This window comes from Propithecus coquereli, unplaced genomic scaffold (assembly GCF_000956105.1).
Source record: "Propithecus coquereli isolate 6110/MARCELLA unplaced genomic scaffold, Pcoq_1.0 Scaffold563, whole genome shotgun sequence".
In the NCBI taxonomy this organism is placed as follows: Eukaryota; Metazoa; Chordata; class Mammalia; order Primates; family Indriidae; genus Propithecus; species Propithecus coquereli.
The window spans coordinates 1,990,580-2,011,930 of NW_012151541.1; the positions used below are offsets into that span (position 1 = coordinate 1,990,580).

At 54.8% G+C, this 21,351-nt stretch overlaps 1 protein-coding gene across 3 annotated transcripts in view; it reads right to left on the reverse strand.

Annotated features, from left to right (window-relative positions):
* The window catches only part of SOX13 (SRY (sex determining region Y)-box 13), a 46,049-nt gene that overhangs the window by 4,161 nt on the left and 20,537 nt on the right, over positions 1 to 21,351 (reverse strand). The window contains exons 2-11 of one of the 3 annotated variants that reach the window (XM_012657863.1): positions 7,749 to 7,976; positions 6,209 to 6,320; positions 6,042 to 6,128; positions 5,064 to 5,236; positions 4,699 to 4,767; positions 4,167 to 4,281; positions 1,098 to 1,183; positions 688 to 850; positions 265 to 374; positions 24 to 120 (exon numbers count right to left, since the gene is read on the reverse strand). In XM_012657863.1, coding sequence (XP_012513317.1) covers positions 24 to 120; positions 265 to 374; positions 688 to 850; positions 1,098 to 1,183; positions 4,167 to 4,281; positions 4,699 to 4,767; positions 5,064 to 5,192 — 769 coding nt within the window. In that variant the 5' untranslated portion in view covers positions 5,193 to 5,236; positions 6,042 to 6,128; positions 6,209 to 6,320; positions 7,749 to 7,976. Of the gene's footprint in view, positions 1 to 23; positions 121 to 264; positions 375 to 687; positions 851 to 1,097; positions 1,184 to 4,166; positions 4,282 to 4,698; positions 4,768 to 5,063; positions 5,237 to 5,383; positions 5,650 to 6,041; positions 6,129 to 6,208; positions 6,321 to 7,748; positions 7,977 to 21,351 lie in introns of those variants that run through there. The other 2 variants (XM_012657864.1, XM_012657862.1) reach the window with 2 other exon arrangements.

Consider the following 21,351-nt stretch of genomic DNA (forward strand, 5'->3'; position numbering starts at 1 on the left):
CAGCCAGTGCCCAGAGCCCTCACCGTCCATGTCGCAGCCCAGCATGGCTTCTTCCAGCGGGTGCACACAGCTCTCCTCCAGCCGCTCCTTGGCTGGGGACGAATCCAGGCTGATGAGGTCCTGGGGTTGACAGGGCAACCTGTACATCAGCCCCCTCTGTGTCACCCCTCTCCTCCCCCTCCCTTTGGTGGCCTCAGACTCTGTGTCTTTCAACCCTGGCCATCATCTGCTCCTCCCTGAGGTGCGGGGTGGGGGTGGCCATACCTTACGGAAGGGGGTGTTGGGGGAGCTGTCCAAGGCCCCGCTGTGGCTGTGTAGCAGCTGCCGAGCATCCTGGATGGCTTTGGTGACAGGATCCCCTTCACCGAGGAAGCCTATGGGGGAGGGCAGAGGAAGAGGAGGGAGTCACCTGGGTTGGCGGTCCCTCTTGCCCTCCGCGGCTGCACTGCACACCCAAAGGGACGCCATTTACACTGGCTGCTGCGCAGCGTCAACAGTCTGGAACTGAAAATAGCGGCGTCTGGAACTGCGGAACTCGGTGGCCTGCTCCCGGGTGCTGGGGTGCCCAGACAGACACGGTGGGGGACAGGAGGACGGGACCTTCTAAGAGCAGGTGTAACTCCCCGTTCGGTAAAACCTGGCACGCAGAGAGGGCTGGTGGACAGGCGTGGGCGGCAGAAAGCTTACCCAGAGGCAGGCTGGGGGGGCTGGACTGCAGGTCCCGCGTGGGGGCCCCGTGGCTGGGGGGGCGGGGGCCACAGCCGCTCATCTTCAGGCTGGGGGAGCTGGAGGCGTTGGGCAGCTCGTGAGCCTTGGGCTTGGCTGTCAGGTTCAGGGGCTGGGAGGGCTCCTGAGGGAGACCCGGGGGGTCAGAGGTGGGAGAGGCCCCAGGAGCCCCCGCAGAGGCACAGAGAGGAAGTGGAGCCAGCAAACCCAGAACAGACAAGGACACCGACAGAGAGAGCGGAGACAGCAGGGGCAGGCGAACAAAACACAGGGTGCCAGGCCCACCATTCCACACCCCGCAGTCCCCACACAGGGCAGCCAGCGGCAGTGAGCTGCGGAGAGAGCCCAGGGCCAGCAGAAGAGGGCCGTACCTGCAGGGGGTGGTGGGCGGCCATGGCCCCAGGCCTCTTCACCACCGGGGCAGGGGGGCTGTGCAGCAGCTGCAGCGGATACTCCACTGTGGAAAAGGCGGCAGGGAGAAAAGTCCTGGATGAGCACAGAACAGCAGACACCCTGCTTGACGCGGCCCCGCACCGCAAGGCAGGCGAAGGCTCGAAGCTGGCCCGGCTTGGTCTCGCCCACTGTCCTTCCGGCCCCAGAGCACGGCCGGGACCTCCTATCCCTCCTCCCCCAGTGCCCCGCGTGTGGCATCTTCCCCTGCTCCTGCCTGTCCCGACCCACACTTCAGACCCCAGAGCCCCACCCAATGTCGCAGTGAGAGGGCATGCCATCTATTCATTCAGTGGATACTTATATTTTGTGCCTACTGTACGCATCGTACAAAAGCAGCTGCCTGCTGTGTGGCATGTCTCATGTGCACTCACAACAGCACACAGTGTGTGGCATACACCAGGCGCTTAATACACACCATCCCATTTTACAGATAAAATAACGGAGACCTCAGAAGCCAAAAGGGTTGCACACAGAGCTATTAAATGGCAGCACTGGGATTTGAACTCAGGTCCTCCAGACTTCACTGCCCATTTACACGGCACTCTCTCTTCTACCTACCCTCCCTCCCTCAACCTCCACCAGGCCCAGCACCAAGCAGTTGACAGTTCAGGTGGAGAGAGAAGCCATGTGTGCAAACCACACAGCGCATGGCAGGTGGTGAGAAGGGCCACCCAGGTGGCACACCAGGGAACTTTGTTCCAGCTAGGGTGACTAGAGCAGGCTTCCTGGGGGAGTCAAGATGTGAGCTAGTGCCGGCAGGATGGGCAGGGCTGGGACGGGGAGAAGGGGTGGTGAGGCGCGTGAGAGGGAGGCTGGGGCACGGGGCGGGCACGTGGGCCAGGCCGGCTCCCAGGGCGAAGGCCGCGCTCAGGAGTGTGGACGGTACGCTGCAGGCACCGGGCACCATCTAAGGCAGGCGAGCTGGGGGGCGATACTCACAGTGGGCCTTAGGAAGGGGCCCTGCTTGCTTGGATTCTGGAGCAAACGAAGCGGGAGGCGGCCAGGCCAGTCCTGGTCTTCCCCATCATACCTCCTCGCTCACCTGTCTGGAAAGCACTCAGGGCCCCTCCCCTGACCCGGCCTGCCCTCGCCTCCTGGGCTCCGCACCGCGTTCACGGGGAGTCGCGATGGTTTGGGGCCATTGCCCTGGCCTCCAATCCAGCCCTCCCCTCTCCCAATTCACCCCAGCTAACTGGAAACTTCCTTCCACACAGGGCCTGTCTTAGTCCACTCGGGCTGCTGTAACGAAGACCCATAAACTAGGCAGCTTAGGAACAACAGAAATCTACTTCGCTCAGCTCTGCAGGGGAGTCTGCCTCCGGATAAATCATGCCTTGGGTCTCCCCCACATCTGAGACTCTGGACTTCAAACTTTTGGGTTGATGCTGGAACATGGGGGCTGTTGGGATGGGATGAATGTATTTTGCATGTGAGAAGAACATGATTTTGGAGGCGGGGGCCAGGGCAGAATGCTACGGCCTGAATGCTTGCGTCTTCCCAAATTCACATGTCAAAACCCAATCCCCAGTGCGATAGTATTAGCAGGGGGAACCTTTGGGAAGTGATTAGGTCGGGAGGGCAAAGCTCTTGGGAATGGGATCAGAGGCCTGCGGGGGCTTGTCTGCCCTGCCCACCATGTGAGGACACAGCCAGAGGTGCCACCTGGGAACCAGAAAGCAGGCCCTCGCCAGACACCGAATCTGCCAGTGCCTTGATCTTGGACTTGCCAACCTCCACAACTGCAAGAAATAAACGTCTGTTGTTTGTAAGCCACCCAGTTTACGGTGTTTTGTTGTAGCAGCCTGAACAGGCTAGGACAGGGCCTGACTTGTTCAGTCCTTCGTGTTTCCGCTTTGCCCGACCTTACAGAGCCCGGTATAAACCAGGCCGGAGCAGAGCGTTGGTGGGGACCAGTGAACACGTGCCCACGGCCTACGGAACTCACCGGGGGATTCCTCCTTCTGTCTCTTTCTCACTTGTGGAACAGGGAGGGTGGACCAGAGGGGGTTGATTTTAAAATTTCCTGGGGAAATTATGGGTAGCATCTCTGCCCTGTTCCCATAATTCTATGTCTCCATCCCCACTGTCACTGCCCTGGTGCAGGTGACATCCCCCATCCCTAGAATTATCACAAGAGCCCCCACCAGATCCTGCCTCTGGTTGGTCTCCCCGCAACTCCCCATCCCCCACAGAGAGACAACACACTGGGCACTCAAACATGCAAATGCACCCCCCTCCTACAAAATGAATTCCAGGCTCCACGCTCCATCCCAACGGCCCTGCTCAGCCATCCCCGCGCCCTGGCACGCGCTCCCCTCAACTCTAACCCCCTCGAAGATTCCCAACGTAGACTCCAAGGCCTCTGTCTGGATCACTCTCTCCCCAGCCCTCTCCCCTCAGCTTCCAACTCCCCCTAACACGTCCTGCCTGGTCTCCCAGGACCCAAGCAGACAACGGCACCTCCTCAAGAAGCCTTCCCAGATTCCCCAGTACTGGCATCCTTCTCTTTCCCCCGCCCAGACTGTAAATCCTGTGAGCAAAAAGTTCACGTTTTGTCAGCCCCACGGCTCCCCAACAACTCCGCGGTGTGTGACGCGTGGTCGATCCGTTTGCGGAGTGTCAGGGATGCGGTAGAAGGCGGGAATGACACGTGACAGTAGGAATGGCAGCTGTTAGAATCTGGGAGGTGTGTAAACCTCAGTTAACACTCAAGATATTAACAATCTGGCACAGGAAAGGCGCCGGCCCTGGGGAGACTGGACCTGCACCGCCACGTCATCTCACATCTGAGAAGCACCTTACGGTTTTCAACGTGTTATTTCTTTCCATTCTCCCAGTGAAGCTGGGATTATTCCTCCACCGGACAGATCTGAAGCTGAGGCCCAGGAAGGTCACATAGCAAATGAATGGGGGGCAGCAGCTGCGGGGTCCTTCCCTGAGGCAGGACAGGCCAGCCTCTGTGGCAGAGCCACCCTTCCCACACTCACCTGGTTTGCAGGGGATGGGCTGAATGGGCAAGGCCAGCTGGGAGTCAGGGGTGACAGGCAGAGGTTGGTGGCTTGGAGGGAAGGCTGGGATCATGACATAAGGCATGTTGACCTGCTGAAGGCAAAGGAACCCTGTGTGAGTCCCCGGGGACCCAAGGAGCTAGCCAGCTGTGGTCAGCCGGGACACAGGAGTACTAGACTCATGCACAGGGCATAAGGGCTGGCTGGGACAGTCTTTGAAGGATCCATCTGGCCCCATGCCACCTCTGCGCCCCGTCTACCTGCCCTCCAGCCTCAGCTGGGGAAGAAGATATTGATATTCTGGGCTCTTGCCTTAACAGGGAAAGAAGACAGGTTGGGGGCTAGAACAGAAATAAGGGCCCCTCCCAGGGTCAGGCCCGAGTGATTCTGCTCTGTACAGCTTTAGCTTGGTCCACATCCCCTGTCCCCTCCCTGTCCCCAGCACCTCTCCAGGCTGGCGTCAGCTCCCTCAACCACCTTCTCTTCATCTCTGGGTCTCCCCTCCTGTTACCTGTATCTGCTGCTGAAGGAGGTTGATCTTGTGCTGCTGCTGAATGAGCTGCTGCTGCTGCTTGGCAATCTGGCAGAGGGAAGAGTGGGCAGGGGGCGTCGTGGGCGTGAGCCCTGGTGCCCCTCTTCCCACAGGCCTGCCTGGCCCTCACCATGCCCTGCCTTCCTCCCTGGGGCGAAGCATGGAGGGCAGCAGGTAGGGGGAGCATCCAGGGACAGCGGTGGAGGCTGGGCAGGACGCAGCCAGCTGCTCTTCCTACACAGTCCCTTTTGTACCCTACCTCTGCAAGGGCTTATGAATCAGCCTGAGGCAGGAAACCTATAGCCCCAGCCCCCAGCCTGTCCCCCACCTGCCCCCAGGCCTACCTGCTCCTGCTGCTGCCGGGCCAGCTCCATCTGCTGCTGCTGCTTCTCGAAGAGCATGGCAGCCATGTTCTTCTGCTCCGAGTGGGCCGTCAGGAGCTGGTCCCGCAGGGTGGACAGCTGGTGGATCATGACCAGAAGCTGAAGCTCCTTCTCTGCCAGACTCTCTTGGGTCCCTGCTCCGCAGTGAAACAGCCACCACTGAGATTTTTTGTTTGTTCATCTCTCCATCCATCCACCCATCCACCTGACATTTATTGAGCAATTGCTGTGTCCCAGGCCCTGTTAGGGGCTGAGCGACAGAGATGAGACATGATCCTTGCCCTGTAGGGGCTCCTCGTCTTGCTGTCTGACAACTAGCTGGCCTAGACGTTCCCCACTCTTAGCCACTAAGTCCAGGCCCCGGAAATGCTGACAGTGGGACATCTCAGCCCCAGGCCCCTGGGCCTCTTAGATGTCCCCCCAGAGTCAGGGTGGACAACCATCCCATGGGAGGGCCCAGCGGGATGTGCTCAGGCTTTGGAGCAAGACAGGTCTAGGTTCGATTTCCCATCTCAACCCATCCTGCCTGTGAGCTGTTAGGCAAGTTGCCATCTTCTCTGTACTGCAGGGTTTTTTAAATCTGTACACGGGCACTTCGCAGGGTTACTGTGGGTTAAACGAGCTCATGTATGCAAAGCAGAACCTTCCCCTCATTTTAGAGTTAGACCAGAAGTGGCAGTGACATGCCTGATGTCACAGCCATGGGATTTGAGTCCTACCAGGTCTCTCCTGCATGGGATGAACCGGACCTGTTGCTTGGGGCCCCCCAGGTGAGGGACAGCGATGACCCCTAAGGCCAGGCAGGAGCCAAGTGGCACAGGACAGGTGCAAGGGTGCCAAGAACTCAAGAACTGCCCTGCAGACCTGACCGCACGGCCAGGCCAGGAGAAGGGAAAGGGGGTTCAAACGAATCCCCCCAGCCCCCGCACCGGCCTTCACCTTTGACATCTTTGGCTTCCACAGAGTTCCTTCCCAGAAACCTCTCCTTCCAGTCACTGGACAGCAGCTTCTCGATGGCCGGCACCACTGGAAGACAGCGGCAGGGTGAGGAGCAGCCGTCCCAACAGCCTGCCCAGGCCCTGCCTCCAACTAGGGCAGACTTTTACCTTCTTTTAAATTCCGGTTGAAGTCCAGCTTCTCCTGGCTTCCAGAAGCAGCCTCGGAGGCTCCTGGTCTCTTGGGTTCTGGGGACCCATTGCTCTCCGGAGAGCTACAGTCCTGCAAGACATGCTGAATTGTCACTGTCACCCCCAGGAGAAGGGGAGGCAGATTGTAGGGAGGGCTGAGCACCCAGGGACGTCCACCCTGAAGGAACCCCAGAGTCGTGCCAAGCCCCACTGCCCCACCCAGGAGGCCCCTCGTCCCCCACCTTCCCAACCTTTGCTCACACTTCGCTTGATGCAGTGAAAAGAACAAAAGATCTGAAGATAAAAGACCTGGGTTTCAGTCCAGGCTCCGTGACTCACAAGGAGCTTGATCCCACACAAGTCCCTGAACTTCTCTGAACCGCACTTCCCTCTTCTGAAAATGGAAATACTAATACCGCCCCTGTAGCAGGATTGTTTCTGGGATCAAGGGAGTTAATACATGTGAATGAGGTTTGCCTCTGCGGAGTCAGAGGCAAAAGCTATTAATTAGCACTCCCTGCATCCACCTGCTGCTCCAGCAGGGCTGGTTATTCACAGGGCCCCACCTCAGCCCTCCTTAAGAAATTCCACCTCGCTCCTTTTCTCATCCTTTCAGGCCTAGCTTGAGGCCCTACTCCTCCAGGAAGTCTTCCTTGATCACCACTGACATGTACAAACACATACAAACCAGGCTGGATTCCTCCTTAGAACCCAGAAACTCTCCTAATTTTCACTCATTTGGTTTTTTCAGTTTGCTGCTGTTGTTGTTTTGGATACAGGGTCTCGCTCTGTCACCCAGGCTAGAGTGCAGTGGCATAATCATAGCTCACTGTAACTTCGAACTCCCGGGCTCAAGCAAGCTTCCTGCCTCAGACTCCCAAGTAGCTGGGACTACAGGTGCGCATCACCACGTCTGGCTAAATTTTAAAATTTTTTTGTAGAGATAGGGTCTTGCTATGTTGCCCAGGCTGGTCTTGAATTCCTGGCCTTAAGTGTTCCTACTGCCTTGGGCTCCCAAAGTGTTGGAATTATAGGCATGAGCCGCTGGGCCTGGTCCTCATTTGGCTTTTAATTATATACATTCCCTTTTTACATCTCCTGCATGGAATCGTAGAATTTTTAAGAGCTGCAAGAATCCTTATTGATCAGTTCAATTCCCTCATTTTAAGGGTGAGGAACTGTATCGTCTTTAACAGTGATTTAGCTCTTGCTTGGGTAATATGGCTGGTTTTCTTAAATCACATGAAAAAGCTGACAGGTTACTTTGAAGCCAATTTTTAGTGGGTGCATGCCGTCTCCCCAACTAGCCCTCAGGAGCAAGGCCTGGGTCACACATCTGTGAGTGCGTGAGTGCAGGAGTGAGCCCACGCCCAGCTCTGACAGGTGGCCTGGCTCCCAGCCTCAGACTGAGCTTGGCCGTCCCTCCCCACCCGCCTATGCAGCTCTCTGCCTGCACCTGCTGCCCAGCTGGGGGAGTGGGGCTGCCAGGTATGGACACAGGCAGGGGAGGGACACTGACCCAGGAGCCCCTGGGAAAGTGCTAGGCACCTGGGCTGGAGCTTGGGGGTCTGCACCATCCTGGGGGGTCCGGGCGGGGTCTGCGGGCTGGGGCTCAGCAGCGGCGGCTGCGCCCTGGGGGGCCTCATGGCAAGGCTCCTTCTTGTCCTCGGACTTGACGGTGCAGTTCACCATGGTGCCAACGCCATCCAGGGCCAGCTGGGCAGAGATGGGGCTCCTCATGGACATCCTGGGGGCGGGGGGAGTGGGAAGAGAGTCAACTGCAGGATAAACCCCAGCCTGCCAAGCACTGGAGGCAGGGACTCCACCGTCTGCGCCCCCGCCCAGAACCCCCCGGGGCCCTCTGACAGGCTCGCTCACACAAATGCAAGCGGGCGTTGGGAACCCACACAAAAACCAGAAAAGGCTTTTCTGTCCCTCATGCTTTCTTTGTTTTGTTGTTCCTTTTTTGAAATAGAAAGGTCTAGAGAAGAGTGGGCCCAAGCTTAGGCATTCCCTGCCTGGGGCAGTGTGGGACTGGCAGGCTGCTGGGCCTGCCTAAGGGGGCCGGAGACGGCTAACTGGCCGCCGTCTCTGAATGTCTATGTATATGCATACGTATTTTTGTAACTAGTTACCAAAACGTAAAAATCAAGAGACAGCACACACAAATCTGGAATCGAACTTCCAGCTCGGTTGCTCTTGTGGCAAAAACTGGCTGGAATCGAACAGCTGGACTCCTTACGAACAGGCCAGTCTGCCTTAGTCCCTACCACTCCCTGCTATCCCCAAAATGAAACCGGTATCGACTACCCTATACAAGACGTTAATCGTTTTCCTTATACTGGAGATAAGGTAAAAGTGAAATATTTCTTATATTCACGCATCCATCAAAAATGGGAAAATAATAACTGGCTAAGAGATGAGTGAATTTAAGAAAAATATTTCCTCATATCTAGCTAGAGTCTCTCATTCGAGTCTGGCCCTCGCAGGCATTTGAATGTTCGGTCCCTGGTGCACGCAGGTGGCACATCTGGCAGGCTCTCCTGAGAACGCACCCACTGCTCCCCGCTGTGGCCTCCCTCCCATCGTGCCACTGCCTGGGGTGTCTAGAGGAGCAATCCAGGACCTTGGGGAGTGGCTTCCCGTGGTCATGCCAGGCCCGGGGCCCAAGCAGCAGACGCCCACCCTCCAAAGTCACTGGGGCGAGCATCTGGGTCCCATCGGGGCATGTGCTCTGGGTTCCAGTGGGGACACACAGCAGGTTCTGACTACACGAGGGTCCTGCCTCTGCGACTCAACTAGCCCCGTGACCTAGGGCAAGGCGCCCTAGCCTCTCTACACCTCGGTTTCCTCAGCCGTAAAACGAGCACGTGACAGTCCCTCCCTCGAAGGGCAGCCACGAGGACTATGAGCTCGTATCACGCTACTTAGAACAGTCCGCAGCACCAGTAAGCGCTGATCTGGCGTTTGTACAACCACTGCTGGCTGGAGTGTGCTGTGGTGTTAGGCCAGCAGCTGGTTTGAGAGGCAGTCATGGGTCCCACCCTCAAATCAGAATCTCTGGGAGTTAGGCCAGGGATCTGTTTTAACAAGGTGATTCGGATGTACACTAATTAGAGAAGCACTGTTAAATAAAATTTTTCAAAAATTTTTTTACCTGGGGATTAAATTTTTAGTGGATATATATAAGGCAGAAATCTCTCTTAAATTAAATTGCAGGTGCAGTATATTTGTGTATTGCATCAGCTCTGTAAAACGTTTCTTGTAACACATAATGAATCACACTGTGTTACAGTGCCGTATATGCAGTAGAGTACATGTACAGTATTTGAAATCAAATAACTAAAACAGTATTATAATTGAATAAGATATATACAATCAGTCCTCCTTACCTGTGGTTCCACATCTGTGGACTCAACCAACTTTGGATTAAAAAAAATTGTGTCTGTACTAAACATGTAGACTTTTTTCTTGTCGTCATTTTCTAAACAATACGGTGTAACAACTATTTACATAGCATTTACATTGTATTAGGTATTATAAGTAATCTAGAGGGATGATTTAGGTATAGGGGAGGGTTTGCGTAGGTTGTATGCAAATACTACACTATTTTATATCGGGGACTTGATCATCAGCGGATTTTGGTGTCCTGGGGGTGGGGGGAGTCCTGGAACCAATCTCCCGCAAAGCCAGTGGGATGACGCTATACAGTCCTGCGTCACCTAACGATGTGAACATGTTCTGAGAAATGTGTCACGAGGCGACGTAATTGTGCAAACATCAGAGTGCACTTACATGAACCTAGATGGTACAGCCCACTGCACACCTAGCTCTATGGTACAGCCTTTCGAGCCTGGGCTCCCAACCTGTACGCCACGTTACTGTACTGAAGACTGCAGGCAACTGGAGCACAGTGGTAAGTATCTGTGCATCTAAACATCTCTAAACATGGAAAAGGTATGGTCAAAACACAGTATCATAACGCTATGGGACCACCGCCAAATATTCGGTCAGACATTGACTGAAACATCATCAGGCAGCAGGCGACGCGTGATTGTACGTGTATTTTATTTGATTCCGCCCTACAGATCAGACCAGACTGGACTCTCCTGCCCATCCATCAAAGAGTAGGGTACCCAGGGGGCTGGCATAGAGCCCAGGCCAGGGCACTGCAGGGCGAGGAGAGAGAGGCCTACCTGGGCCTGAGGACGCTGGCCTCATCCCAGCTAGACGAGGAGAAGACACCCCAGCCCAGCTTGCCCTGGGGTCCCCTCCCACCGCCGGGACCTGGACAGTGTCCAGGAAGCAGGCGGCTCAGCCCATCCGGGCACCGGGAGCCAGGCCCGAGCAGGGGGGTGAGGAGTGGGAGTGGGAGCCGTCGGGGAGGGGGCATTATCCTGAAGCTGAGGGCAGCAATTACATAACAAACAAACCCTGGGCTCAAGCTGTGAATTAATCAAACCGCTGAAAATAAAACCTTCCTCTCAGGAACTTCAGACAAAAGAAATGAAAACAACCAGGCTGGCTGGAAAATAAAAGGCAGCAACACTGAATGGGGGACAAAAGGAAGCTAGACAATAGGGTGTTGGACAAAAGCAATAAAGCCAAAGGAAGTGTGACAGGCGCACAATGCCAGCCTGTGGGCCTCTGATCTGCCGGCTCTGCACCACCTCGCCCACACCCACCGTGGCCACCGGTCCCTCCTCGCTCTGGACTTGGGCCCTGGGGGGTTTTTCTCCTTCGTCCTGTCCCAACTTCATGGCCTGCCAGCTCCTACCTCAAAGCCTTTCTGCCCATGGCAGCCCAGAGACCCCAGCAGCAGCCATAGACGCAGCCACGGCAGGGAGCACAGTCAGACCAGGGAGCACGGTCAGACCACCATGGGAGCACAGTCAGACTGCAGGGAACACAGTCAGATCACAGGGAGCACAGACCAGGGAGCACGGGAGCATTGTCAAACGGCTGGGAGCACTGTCAGCAGGGAGCACGGTCAGATGAGCAGGACACAAGCCCTCCTGCATTGAAGATGGTGAACAACGTCTATCCATCCCCGAGCTGAGGATGGCAGCAGAGGTGATCATCTGTCCTAATGAACTCTGGGACTGTGCCGCCCAAGACCGCAGCCACTTGCCATGTGTGGCTACTAAGCACTTGCAATGTGTCCAGTCCCAATGGTAGTGTCCTGAATGCAAAACACACCCCAGGTTCCCGCGGCTTACTATGCAGAACAGAACGTAAAATAGCTCATTAATAATTGGTTATTGATTACAAGTTGAAATATTTTGGATAGGATGGGTTAAATAAAATACATTATTAAAATTCAATTCACCTGTTTCTTTTTATACTTTTAAATGTAGCTACTAAAAAAAGTTTAATCTCTCATGTAGTTTCTATTATATTTCTGTTGGACAGTGTTGCCCAAGGACATCTTCTCCCTTTGACCTTGGATGGCCTTTTCGATCCACACTTAATCCCCAGCAGTACCCCAGCCAGTGCTGCGGATGCCTTTGTGTTAGGAAACCTGCCCCACCCCCGCCCAGCCTCCCCACGGCCTGTCCTGGCCCTAGCACAGCACTTGGTAACAAAGAAAATAGCTCCTGGTGACCAGCCAAGCTGGCTTGGAGGTGTCAGTCTTTCACCTGGGCTTGGTGCCCACCAGATAACCCTGCCCAGACAAGGGCGCTTCCATTCTCACAGGCATCTGACTCAACTGCAGGTGTTGGGCACTGGCCCTTAGTTGGCCTCCTCTTGACCCATTTGTTTTTTTTTTTTTTTTTTTTTTTTTTGAGGCAGAGTCTCACTCTGTTGCCCTGGCTAGAGTGAGTGCCGTGGCGTCAGCCTGGCTCACAGCAACCTCAAACTCCTGGGCTCAAGCGATCCTACTGCCTCAGCCTCCAGAGTAGCTGGGACTACAGGCACACGCCACCATGCCCAGCTAATTTTTTTCTACATATTTTTAGTTGTCCAGATAATTTCTTTCTATTTTTTAGTAGAGACAGGGTCTCGCTCTTGCTCAGGCTGGTCTCAAACTCCTGAGCTCAAACAACCCGCCCGCCTCGGCCTCCCAGAGTGCTAGGATTACAGGTGTGAGCCACCGCGCCCGGCCTGTCTTGACCCATCTGTTGATGGAGAGGCGACAGCCCAGGCCCGATGGGCCCCTCCTGGAGAGCACCTCCCTGGGTCTCACCTTTAGGGAGAGGGTCCTTGGGCACCTCTTTTGCCTCCCTCTGCCCCTCCCCTGCTTGAGAAGAGCAGCTCCTCTCCCTGCCCTGTCACAGTCTTGAGGGAACAAAAGTCCCAGCCTGCCACGGCCCACAGCGATGCAAGTCTCTCTCTGAAGAGCATCAGTACCAGGATCTCGACCTTAACCATCCCAGAGACGGGAGCCCAAGTCACCTGTGATAAGCTAGGAAGGAGAGGAAGGGGAGAGAGGCGGAAGGAGAGAGTTCGTTATGCAGTCCCTGCTCTGTCACTGAGTGTCCCCGCATAGATCACTTTGCCTCTTCGGGTAAGGGTATGGGGGAGTCGACAGGACAGTCTGGAAGACTCGCAGGCGTTTGAGCCCAATAACCTGGGTTTGCATTCCTGCCCTGCCACTGGCCGACTTGTGTGAACCTAGGCAAGTTAATTAACCTCGAGTCTCTGTCTCCTCATCTATACAAAGGGCACACTAACGCATATCTCTCAGGTGTCCATGAAGATTAAATCATACAAGGTGAGATAAGTTGTGTATAGCCCAGGACGCTCTGACAGTCAGGTGGTTGAGAGGAAAGCGTGTAGGGCCAGACAGACTAGGGTACATTTGAATCCCAACTCTGACCATTAATTGCTGTGCAATCTTGAACAAATAACTTAGTCTCTCTGAGCCCCAGTTTTCTCCTCAGTAAAATGGGGGATGAGAAAACCCAACATAAAGAGGAGAGCCTTCTGTTAAGAGAACTCAGACCCTATCAGATGTGCCTATTTTACATTCTCATGGCAATTTGAACTTGGTCTTCAAAGCACTTATCACAGTTGATAATGACACCTTCTCATGCTTAATTTATTCCAGACTCACCCAATAGCCTGAGAACCCACCCCACCCAGAGCAATGTGGAAATATACCTGTTTCTGCTCATCAAGCCCCAGAGCATAGTACAGTGCCCGGAGCATAGCAGGTGCTCAATAAATATTCAGGCACTGATACGGGAATAACACGTAGTTCAGCAGCACAGCACGTAGCAGACCTGGATGCGTAACAGGCGATAGGTACTATTATCATCATCAGATGGATGCTGCTCTCTGAGGTGTGCGTCCCACATCCCGCCTCCCACGCCCAATTATCCTCTGCTGCCTGCTCCTTGGATCCAAGCTCTTCCTATGAGTGACCTAAATCCCCCTGGCAGCAAAGCAAGTCCAGTTCCTTTTGTTTTCTTACCTTGGGTCAGATAAGAAACATCTTCCACACTTTTCAGATCTGAAGACCCTGTTGGAGTCCTCCCTTCTTTTCCAGAGACTAAAAAACCCCCAGGTTCCTTTACCCCTTCCTTCCAAAGCACGCTCCATGCCTCAATTATCCATATGGTCTCTTAGGAGATCTGAAAGTCAGTGATCTCGGTCTCCCCTCTCCCAGATGCCACACGACCACCGGCCCACAGGAGACGGGCGTTGTCGGGAGCCCCCAGCTCCCAGCCCAGTGCGGTGCCCCCGGGCCTGGTCAGAGACTGCAAGTCCACAGCCCGTCAGCCATGCCACCCCCAGCCCATCCCGCTCAGGGGACGCGCTCCTGTGTGCCTGACCTCCTCCCTCTTGCCCCACCTCACACATACTTTATAAATGAAGAAACTGAGGTCCCAAGATGTCAAGTTCACGTGGTCCGTCGGGCAGCACCGCTGCAGGACTCTGGAGCGGGGGACCTTCAGCCAGCTGGGCCGCTGAACAGCACATCCCTGCTCTGCCCTCCTGTCCTTCTTGGGGGCCCCCTCACAGCCCCTCTTCCATGCTTCTTTCTCCTTGGCCCTACCTCACCCAAGCAAGTGTCCTTGAGAGGCGAAGTCCCCTAAGAGGAGAGGGCTCCGGCCATCTTCACCCTTGATGCGCAGAGCCTTGAGCCTTTGAGCTGGTGCCTGCCAGGCCCTGAGGCGTCCAAATCCAGGGTCTGGGACAAGGCCCAGAGAGGCACCTGCCTCCACGGAGAGCAGGTGGCTCAAGGCACGGCTTTTATGCGACAAAGCAGACAGCAGGTGTCGATCCTCTTCCTTTGCCCTTCCCCACAACCAACCCTGTCACAGGCCTTCTGACCCCCACCCACCCGCCCACCCGCAGGCGCACACATACCGAGCCCCTTTCTACCCAAAACAAACTACCAGCCACTTCCTCTTCTAATCAGTCAACGACCGCCCGCTGGACTGGAATCAAAGTAGTTTTCACTCTCAGCCCTTCCTCCCTCCACAAGGAGGGCCCCCTCCCCACCCCCAAAAAAATATCTAGATGCAGATAAAGATGGAGATAAGTTACAGTCATCGTAGCATGACGAGTGACTCACACCAGGGCTACAGGAAGCCCGAACAGACAGGCAGACCCTCCGAAGAGGGCCAGTGGCTGCGTTTCCCCACTGGGCACACGACAACCCTCCAGTGCTGGCTCCCAACTCCCAGGCTGGCCCGCAGTGGGTGGTGCCGGGGGCAGTGCAGAGAAGGAGATCCGCACAGCAGGGGTGGGGCCGGGCTTGCGTCCCAGGGGAATGCCACTTCCTCTCAAAGCCCAGGAGAGTTGCGAGCCTTGGGCTGCCCTAAACAATAGCCCAAGGCGTGGGTGCCCAGAACAGTGCCCAGTGCCACATCCTGCCATTCTTCTCACAGGCCACACCCTGCCACCCTTCCTGGCTACGCCCGATCCTATCTCTAATGTTTACTCAGAGCTGGGAGCTGGGCTGGCTGCAGGCTTGGGACAAAGCTTTCCAGAGAGTACCCCTCACCCTTTCCAGCTTCTGTGGGCTCTAGGGGGTATCAGATCCAGGGCATGGCCACAGCCAACACTCCCGGTCCCTTGGCTGTTTCCAGGCTGGCCAACGTGGCGTTCACCTGGCAGAGCAGCCAGCACCAGACAGAGGCCCGGTAGGCTTCCGAGCTTGGGAGAAGAGGTGGCCTCCCCTCCAGCACCCCTGGCACAGAATCCCAGCTTCAGACTGAGCTTATGTGGCTGCCAGGACACCCCACGGGCACAAAGGCAAGAAGTAACCTGGGAAGGACTGTGGCTGCGATGTTCCCACCCACCGCCCTGCCTGGCTCTCAGGTCTCTGGGACCCCCGAGTCTTCTCCCAACCCAGGGGGGGAGTCCAGAAAGAGATAGAGGGACAGCTTGGAAGTGCTATCGAGGTTCCCAGCATGATGTATGCCCCCAGAAGGCCTCAAATTGAGAACAGGTACGCAGTGTCCCTAGGAGTCCCTTCTCGGAGGCCCTCCTGCCTCGGGACCCGATGCCGTCTCCAGGTTCTCCCGCACCGCACCAGCGCTAGGAAGCAGCTGCAGGCCCCATCCTTGTCTCCTAGCGGCCAGGGCCAAGTCTGTGTCCTGGACAGGCGAGTGCATCTGGCCTCCTGCAGGGACAGTGCCCAGGCTAGGGCCAGCGCTCAGCAGAAATGGTGCAGCCAGGCTGACTGGCCTTGTCAAAAGCCCCCTTGGGGATAGGCAGGAACATTAGCCAAAGGAAAGGGGCAGAGAAAGCACGCGGTGATACAGCTCTAAGCGCAGGGTGCCCCCTTCACTTCCCCGCTTGGTTCTCACAAGAACCCTACGGAGACCAAGGCTCAGGGGGTGGGAACATCCCAGAAGAGGTGGCTTCTGAACTCAGGCCTCACTGATGCCCGAATCCACACCTTTTCATCTGTCAGCTGACGCCCCGGCGACTCTCCCCTGCCCCAAGTAACAGGCTGTGGTCAAGCAAAGACAGATCGGCCACCGTCTTCACCGCCTACAGGATTCCAGTTGTTTTTGACTCAACTCCTGGCCAAGGAAAAATCAGCCAAAAGAAACCAAGGCAGCTTTGGGAACCTGGGGAAAAGACTCACCTCTCAAAACCTCTGTTTCTTCCTGAGTAAAATGGACATTCCAATACCTACTTTGTGATTAGAAGCTAAGGTTTAATTATAGCATCCGGTACAGAATATATGTTCAGAGAAGGAGGGAAGGAGAGAGACCTAAAGCAGAAAGGAGTGTTTCTCGTTCCCCACCCCCAGAGCACCTTCCCCTGCCCCCAACAGCCAGGCAGGTCCCAGGCTCTCCTGGAGGTGCGTGGGTGGAGGTGACGATCTGGCATTGCCTGGAGGCACCCTGGCGCGGCTATGAGAAAGTGGACTTTGCTGTCACGTGGACCCGTGTTTGAAAGCCTGGCTCTGCATATACCACCAGCAATGACCATGGGGAAGTTTCAGTTTCCCCATCTCTAAAATGGAACAAATAATACCTATCTTACGGAATTATTGAGAAGACCGAATGTGCTGGTGTTCATAAAAAGCAAAAAATGTTTGCTCTTCGAACTGCCCCCCACAGCCCCCAATACGGTCAGACAAGCAGCAGACCCACACCTGCAGGCCGATGGGCCGGCCACCCTCTTCCTTCTCCATCTGCTGCACCTAAAGTCTCCCTCCCGCACTCAGGTCATCGGTTGTCGCAATGTTCTGATGGTGTCCCCAACCACCCTGGAACACCTGCCCTGCGCCCCGGCAGGTGTCTACACTGGGTCAGGCACTCAGGCCGCGCAGCAGACGGGCTGGAAGGATGCAAATTTGCCAAGGAAGCCCTGCGTACCCGGCTCCAGCACTTATCTGGCCAAGCCATGGTGCCTCCCCTTCTCCGGCTGATGACACAAAGCTCTGCAGAACTCACGAGCTTTCTCATTTCCTCTGGAGCCCACGAGGGTGAAGTGCTGTTCCATTAACCCCTGCAGTGCCCTGCCAACCCAGGATGGGGGAGGGCAAGGTGAGGACTAGAGGGACAACCACAGAAAGAAGAAAGGACAAGAGCGAACAGTCTGCAAACAGCCTCGTTTACCCACCAGGCTGGCGGAAATCACACCTTTCCCAGACGTTCCTCCTACTGGTGCTGGGGTGGGCTGGGCAGCATTGACTTCTGCTTGGTGACAAGTCCAAGCCCTCATGACATGAGGCAAAATGGAGGCAGGCTCTGGGGACATGCGGTAAAGTTCAAACCAAACCCAGCACCTTTCTTACTAACCAACTAGCTTAACTCTCTAAGCCTACTACTTCCTTTATCTATAGCCAAGACTAAGAGTAAACGAAATCACACGGGCTTGCCCGGCGCCTGGCGCACAGCCGCGCTGGACGCCTGCAGAGGATACTGTCATCACAATCCAGGTCAGGAGGGTGCAGGGTGGGGAGGTGGGAGTCACCCAATGCCACGCTGCTCTAAGTAGCCCAGTGAATCCTTGAGACTTAACCTCTTTACACGCAGATTCTTTATCTGTAATGGGGACTAACCATACCTATTTCTCATGGTTGGAGAATAAGTTATTGTCCATAAAATACTTAGCACAATGCCTGGCACAAAGCGCGTTGGTGCTTGGTGTCACGGTGGTTGATGAATGAAGAAATGGGCTTCCAGGGAACTCTCTCTGCCAGCCAGAGCACTCAGCCCCAAACCAGGGCGTGTTTCCACGGCCCTGCTAATGTCAGTTCAAGCGTCGGCCTCTGCACAGCCCGCTCCCACTCTCCGCAGCACCGTGGGGCCCCCGAGGGCTTGGAAAGGTGTCTGATTCTCTCCCCAGGTTCTCTCCCTCTGCCCACCTCAGCCGCTCACCGCGAGGGCAGGAGAAATGGGTCAGCGGCGCAGGTGGGTAAGTGGAATAGGAAAGAAAGTCAGTGAATTCCACTCACACAGAAAGCCACCAGGCAGTGCTGACAGAGCTCAGCCTTGAACTCAGAGGGCCGCACGCAAATAATCAGCAAACACCATGGCCTCATCCTCCCTAGGGTTACCGCCCTAAAGCTCCACAGAAAATACACCTTGAGAGAAGGTGTGGGGGCTCCCAGCCCCCGCTGAGGTGAAGGCAAGCCGCAGTCACGGTGGCCCAAGCTCACCGGGGGACCTGGACACGGGGGCCTGCGCCTCCCCTCCCCGCCCCAGGGGTTCTAGGTGGGGCGCCACCCACGCGTCATGTACACCTCATCGCCGCCATCTCCCCCAAAACAACTCGCTCATCAGAAACCCCAGTTTAGCAGCCCTTGCTCAAGCAGCGTTCTTTCTTCCAGCGAACAAAGTGTTCCGTTCTTCTCCACAAACGCCGCGTTTCCTCTCCATTATCTACCCCGTCGGCAGCGCAGCCGAGCCTGTCACAAAAGCAAGATTTCTTCCTTCTTTTTGTTATTTTCATGATCCCCTTTATTTATGAGTAGTTTTTTTCTTGGCTTTGGCTCCTTTTCAAAAGAGCAGGGAAGCAAGGGGAGGAGAAGAATATCACAGTCTCTGACATCATTGAAAATGTTCCTCAAACAATCCCCAAGGCAGCCAGCCTTCACCCCTGTCTGCCTGGGACCACACTTCCCATCGCCAGCACTCTTTGGAAACTGAGGCAGGACCAGCTCAACCAAGACTTGACAAAGAGGTGGGATGAGGTGTCATCGGGGAGGGATCTCGACATGCGGAACCCACAACACTAATGATAATAAGACTCATAATGGTGACATTCAAAAAATACTACCAAGTGCGTTATGGGACTCTTGGGACAATCAGATGAGTTGGCAGATGCCAGCCGCTAACTTTTATTGAGCATTTACTATGTGCTAAGCACTATTGGAATCACTTTGACATATTAATTTATTTAATCTTCACAATAATCATCTGAGGCAGATGGTATTATTATGTCCATTTCTCAGATGGAGAAACGAAGACACCGACGTGATTTGAGGCCAGGCAGTCTAGCATCAGAACACACCTCTCCATCAGACAGCAGGAATCGACTACATATATGCTACGTGTCATCTACAGGGATCTAGCTCTTTTAATTCTTCCATCAGCCCTGTGAGATCGATGCTATTAACTATCTGTTTTACCGATGAGGACACAGAGGCTAAGCCATCGCCCAGGGTCATAGCCAGTGAGTGGTGACCAGGAAAATGAACCCAGAAACTAGTTAATGAGTCTCTCCTTTTAAGCACTGAATTATACTGGCTTCTCTTCCACTGGTCAGAGGTCCCAAGAAACATGGAGAGTTATCTCCTGGAGCCTGAATCAGCTGCCTCCCACCCCCACCTCTCCTGGGCCAGTGCTGCTCCCACAACAGCCGTCATGAGAACTAGGCCCTTGTTCCCGGTTCGGCTGATGCGCAGGAAGTCAACAGCAAACCTGGGGCAGAAGAGACCCTGGTCTCCTAGGCTACAGGCTTCACTCACCTCTGCAGGCCATGCTCAGAGACCAGCAAAGTGCAGGCGGCGAGCTCGGTGCAGCTTGCCCACGCCACTTGTGGAGACAAGGAGATTCAAAGCCAGGGTCCTACCCACAGTAACTTCCCTGTGAACGGGGGGCAGCACCCCAGAGGGCACAGGGCTGCCAGACCCTGACCTCCCTTACACTTACCGCGTCTCCTTTGTTTTCTGGCCAGTCCTCCACACCACCCATCCCCACACCTGCACTCCTGCCCCGTTAGCTGCGCATTCGTTCCCGAACTCTCGATAGCAACGAGCGGAACCATATGCTTAGCAGACCCAGGCGACACATGCCTAATGAATGGTTGCAGTCACTCATTTTCTTGTCAATTTTTTTCTGAATATAAAAGGAATGTGTGCTCATGGTAGAAAATCTGCAAAATTTAGAATAACGTAAAGACAGAAAAATAAAAAAAAAAATCCCCCATTTCCCATCAACCTGGAGGTGGCCACTGATAACAATTTGGCATATTTCCCTCAAATCTTTTTTTCTGTGCATAGTTTTCTTTTTCATCATTGAGCTCATAAGCAAGTTTTTATGCTATTTCTCTTTCCCTACTTAATAGTATATCAGCAGGCGTTTTATGTTACTAAAAATTGGATGTTATTAAAAACTCTTTGTATGGCCATTTTTAATGGCTGCGCCCGCATCTTCCGCTCTGCGCCTGCGCCATAGTTTGCTTTAGTCCACGCCCCACGGTTGACACAGCTCGACTCTTTCAGTCTCATTACTGAAAGCTCCTCCCCATCCCTAAGGTCGTCCACCCTCCCAACACCTCTGCCAGGTCACAGCCACTCTGCCGCTACGACAGGTGGGAAGGCAGGGGACCTGACGTCGGTGGACCTCACCTGCCTTCTCTGGATAGGCTGGGGACAAAAGAGCAAAGGGGCTCTAGGTCAGACAGTGGAGGCCGCGGCCGGGGCCAGGAAGCTCAGGCCCAAGGCCTGACTGCTGCTGCAATGGGGAGGCATGTCTCGGCACTTCTCCTTAACAAGGGCCTCGACTTCCCCTTAACAAGACAGAGAACCACAAGGAGATTCCACTTCACACCTGTTAGGATGGCCATTATCAAAAAAAAGAAAAAGAAAGAAAGAAAGAAGATAAGTATTGGCAAGGGTGTGCAGAATTTCTGGTGGGAATGTAAAATGTAAAATGACGCAGCTGTGGAAAACAGGACAGTGGTGCCTAAAGAAATTCAACACAGAACTACGTTCACCAGCAATCCCCCTTCTGGTATATACCCGAAAGAAGTGAGAGCAGCGTCTTGAAGATGTATTTGTACACCTACAGTCATGGCCACGTTATTCGCGACAGCCAAAGGATGGAAACAACCCAAGTGTCCATCATGGACGAACGAAGGGATTGCTGAAGTGGGGTGCACACCTACAGCGGAATATGATCAGCCCCAGACAGGAAGGACATCTCGACGCAGGCTCCGACATGAAAGAACCCTGAGGACATCATGCCAAGTGAAATAAGCTCGTCACAAAGGACAAATATTACGTGATTCTACTTACATGAGCTACTAAGAATAGTTAAATGCATAGAGACACGAAGCAGAATGGAGGTTACCAGGGACTGCGGGGAGGGAGGAGAGGGAAGCTATTGTTTAATGGGAACAGATTTCGGTTTGGGATGACACAGAAGTTCTGTGGATGGACGGTGGTGATATTTGCACAGCAATGTGATCGTACTAATGCC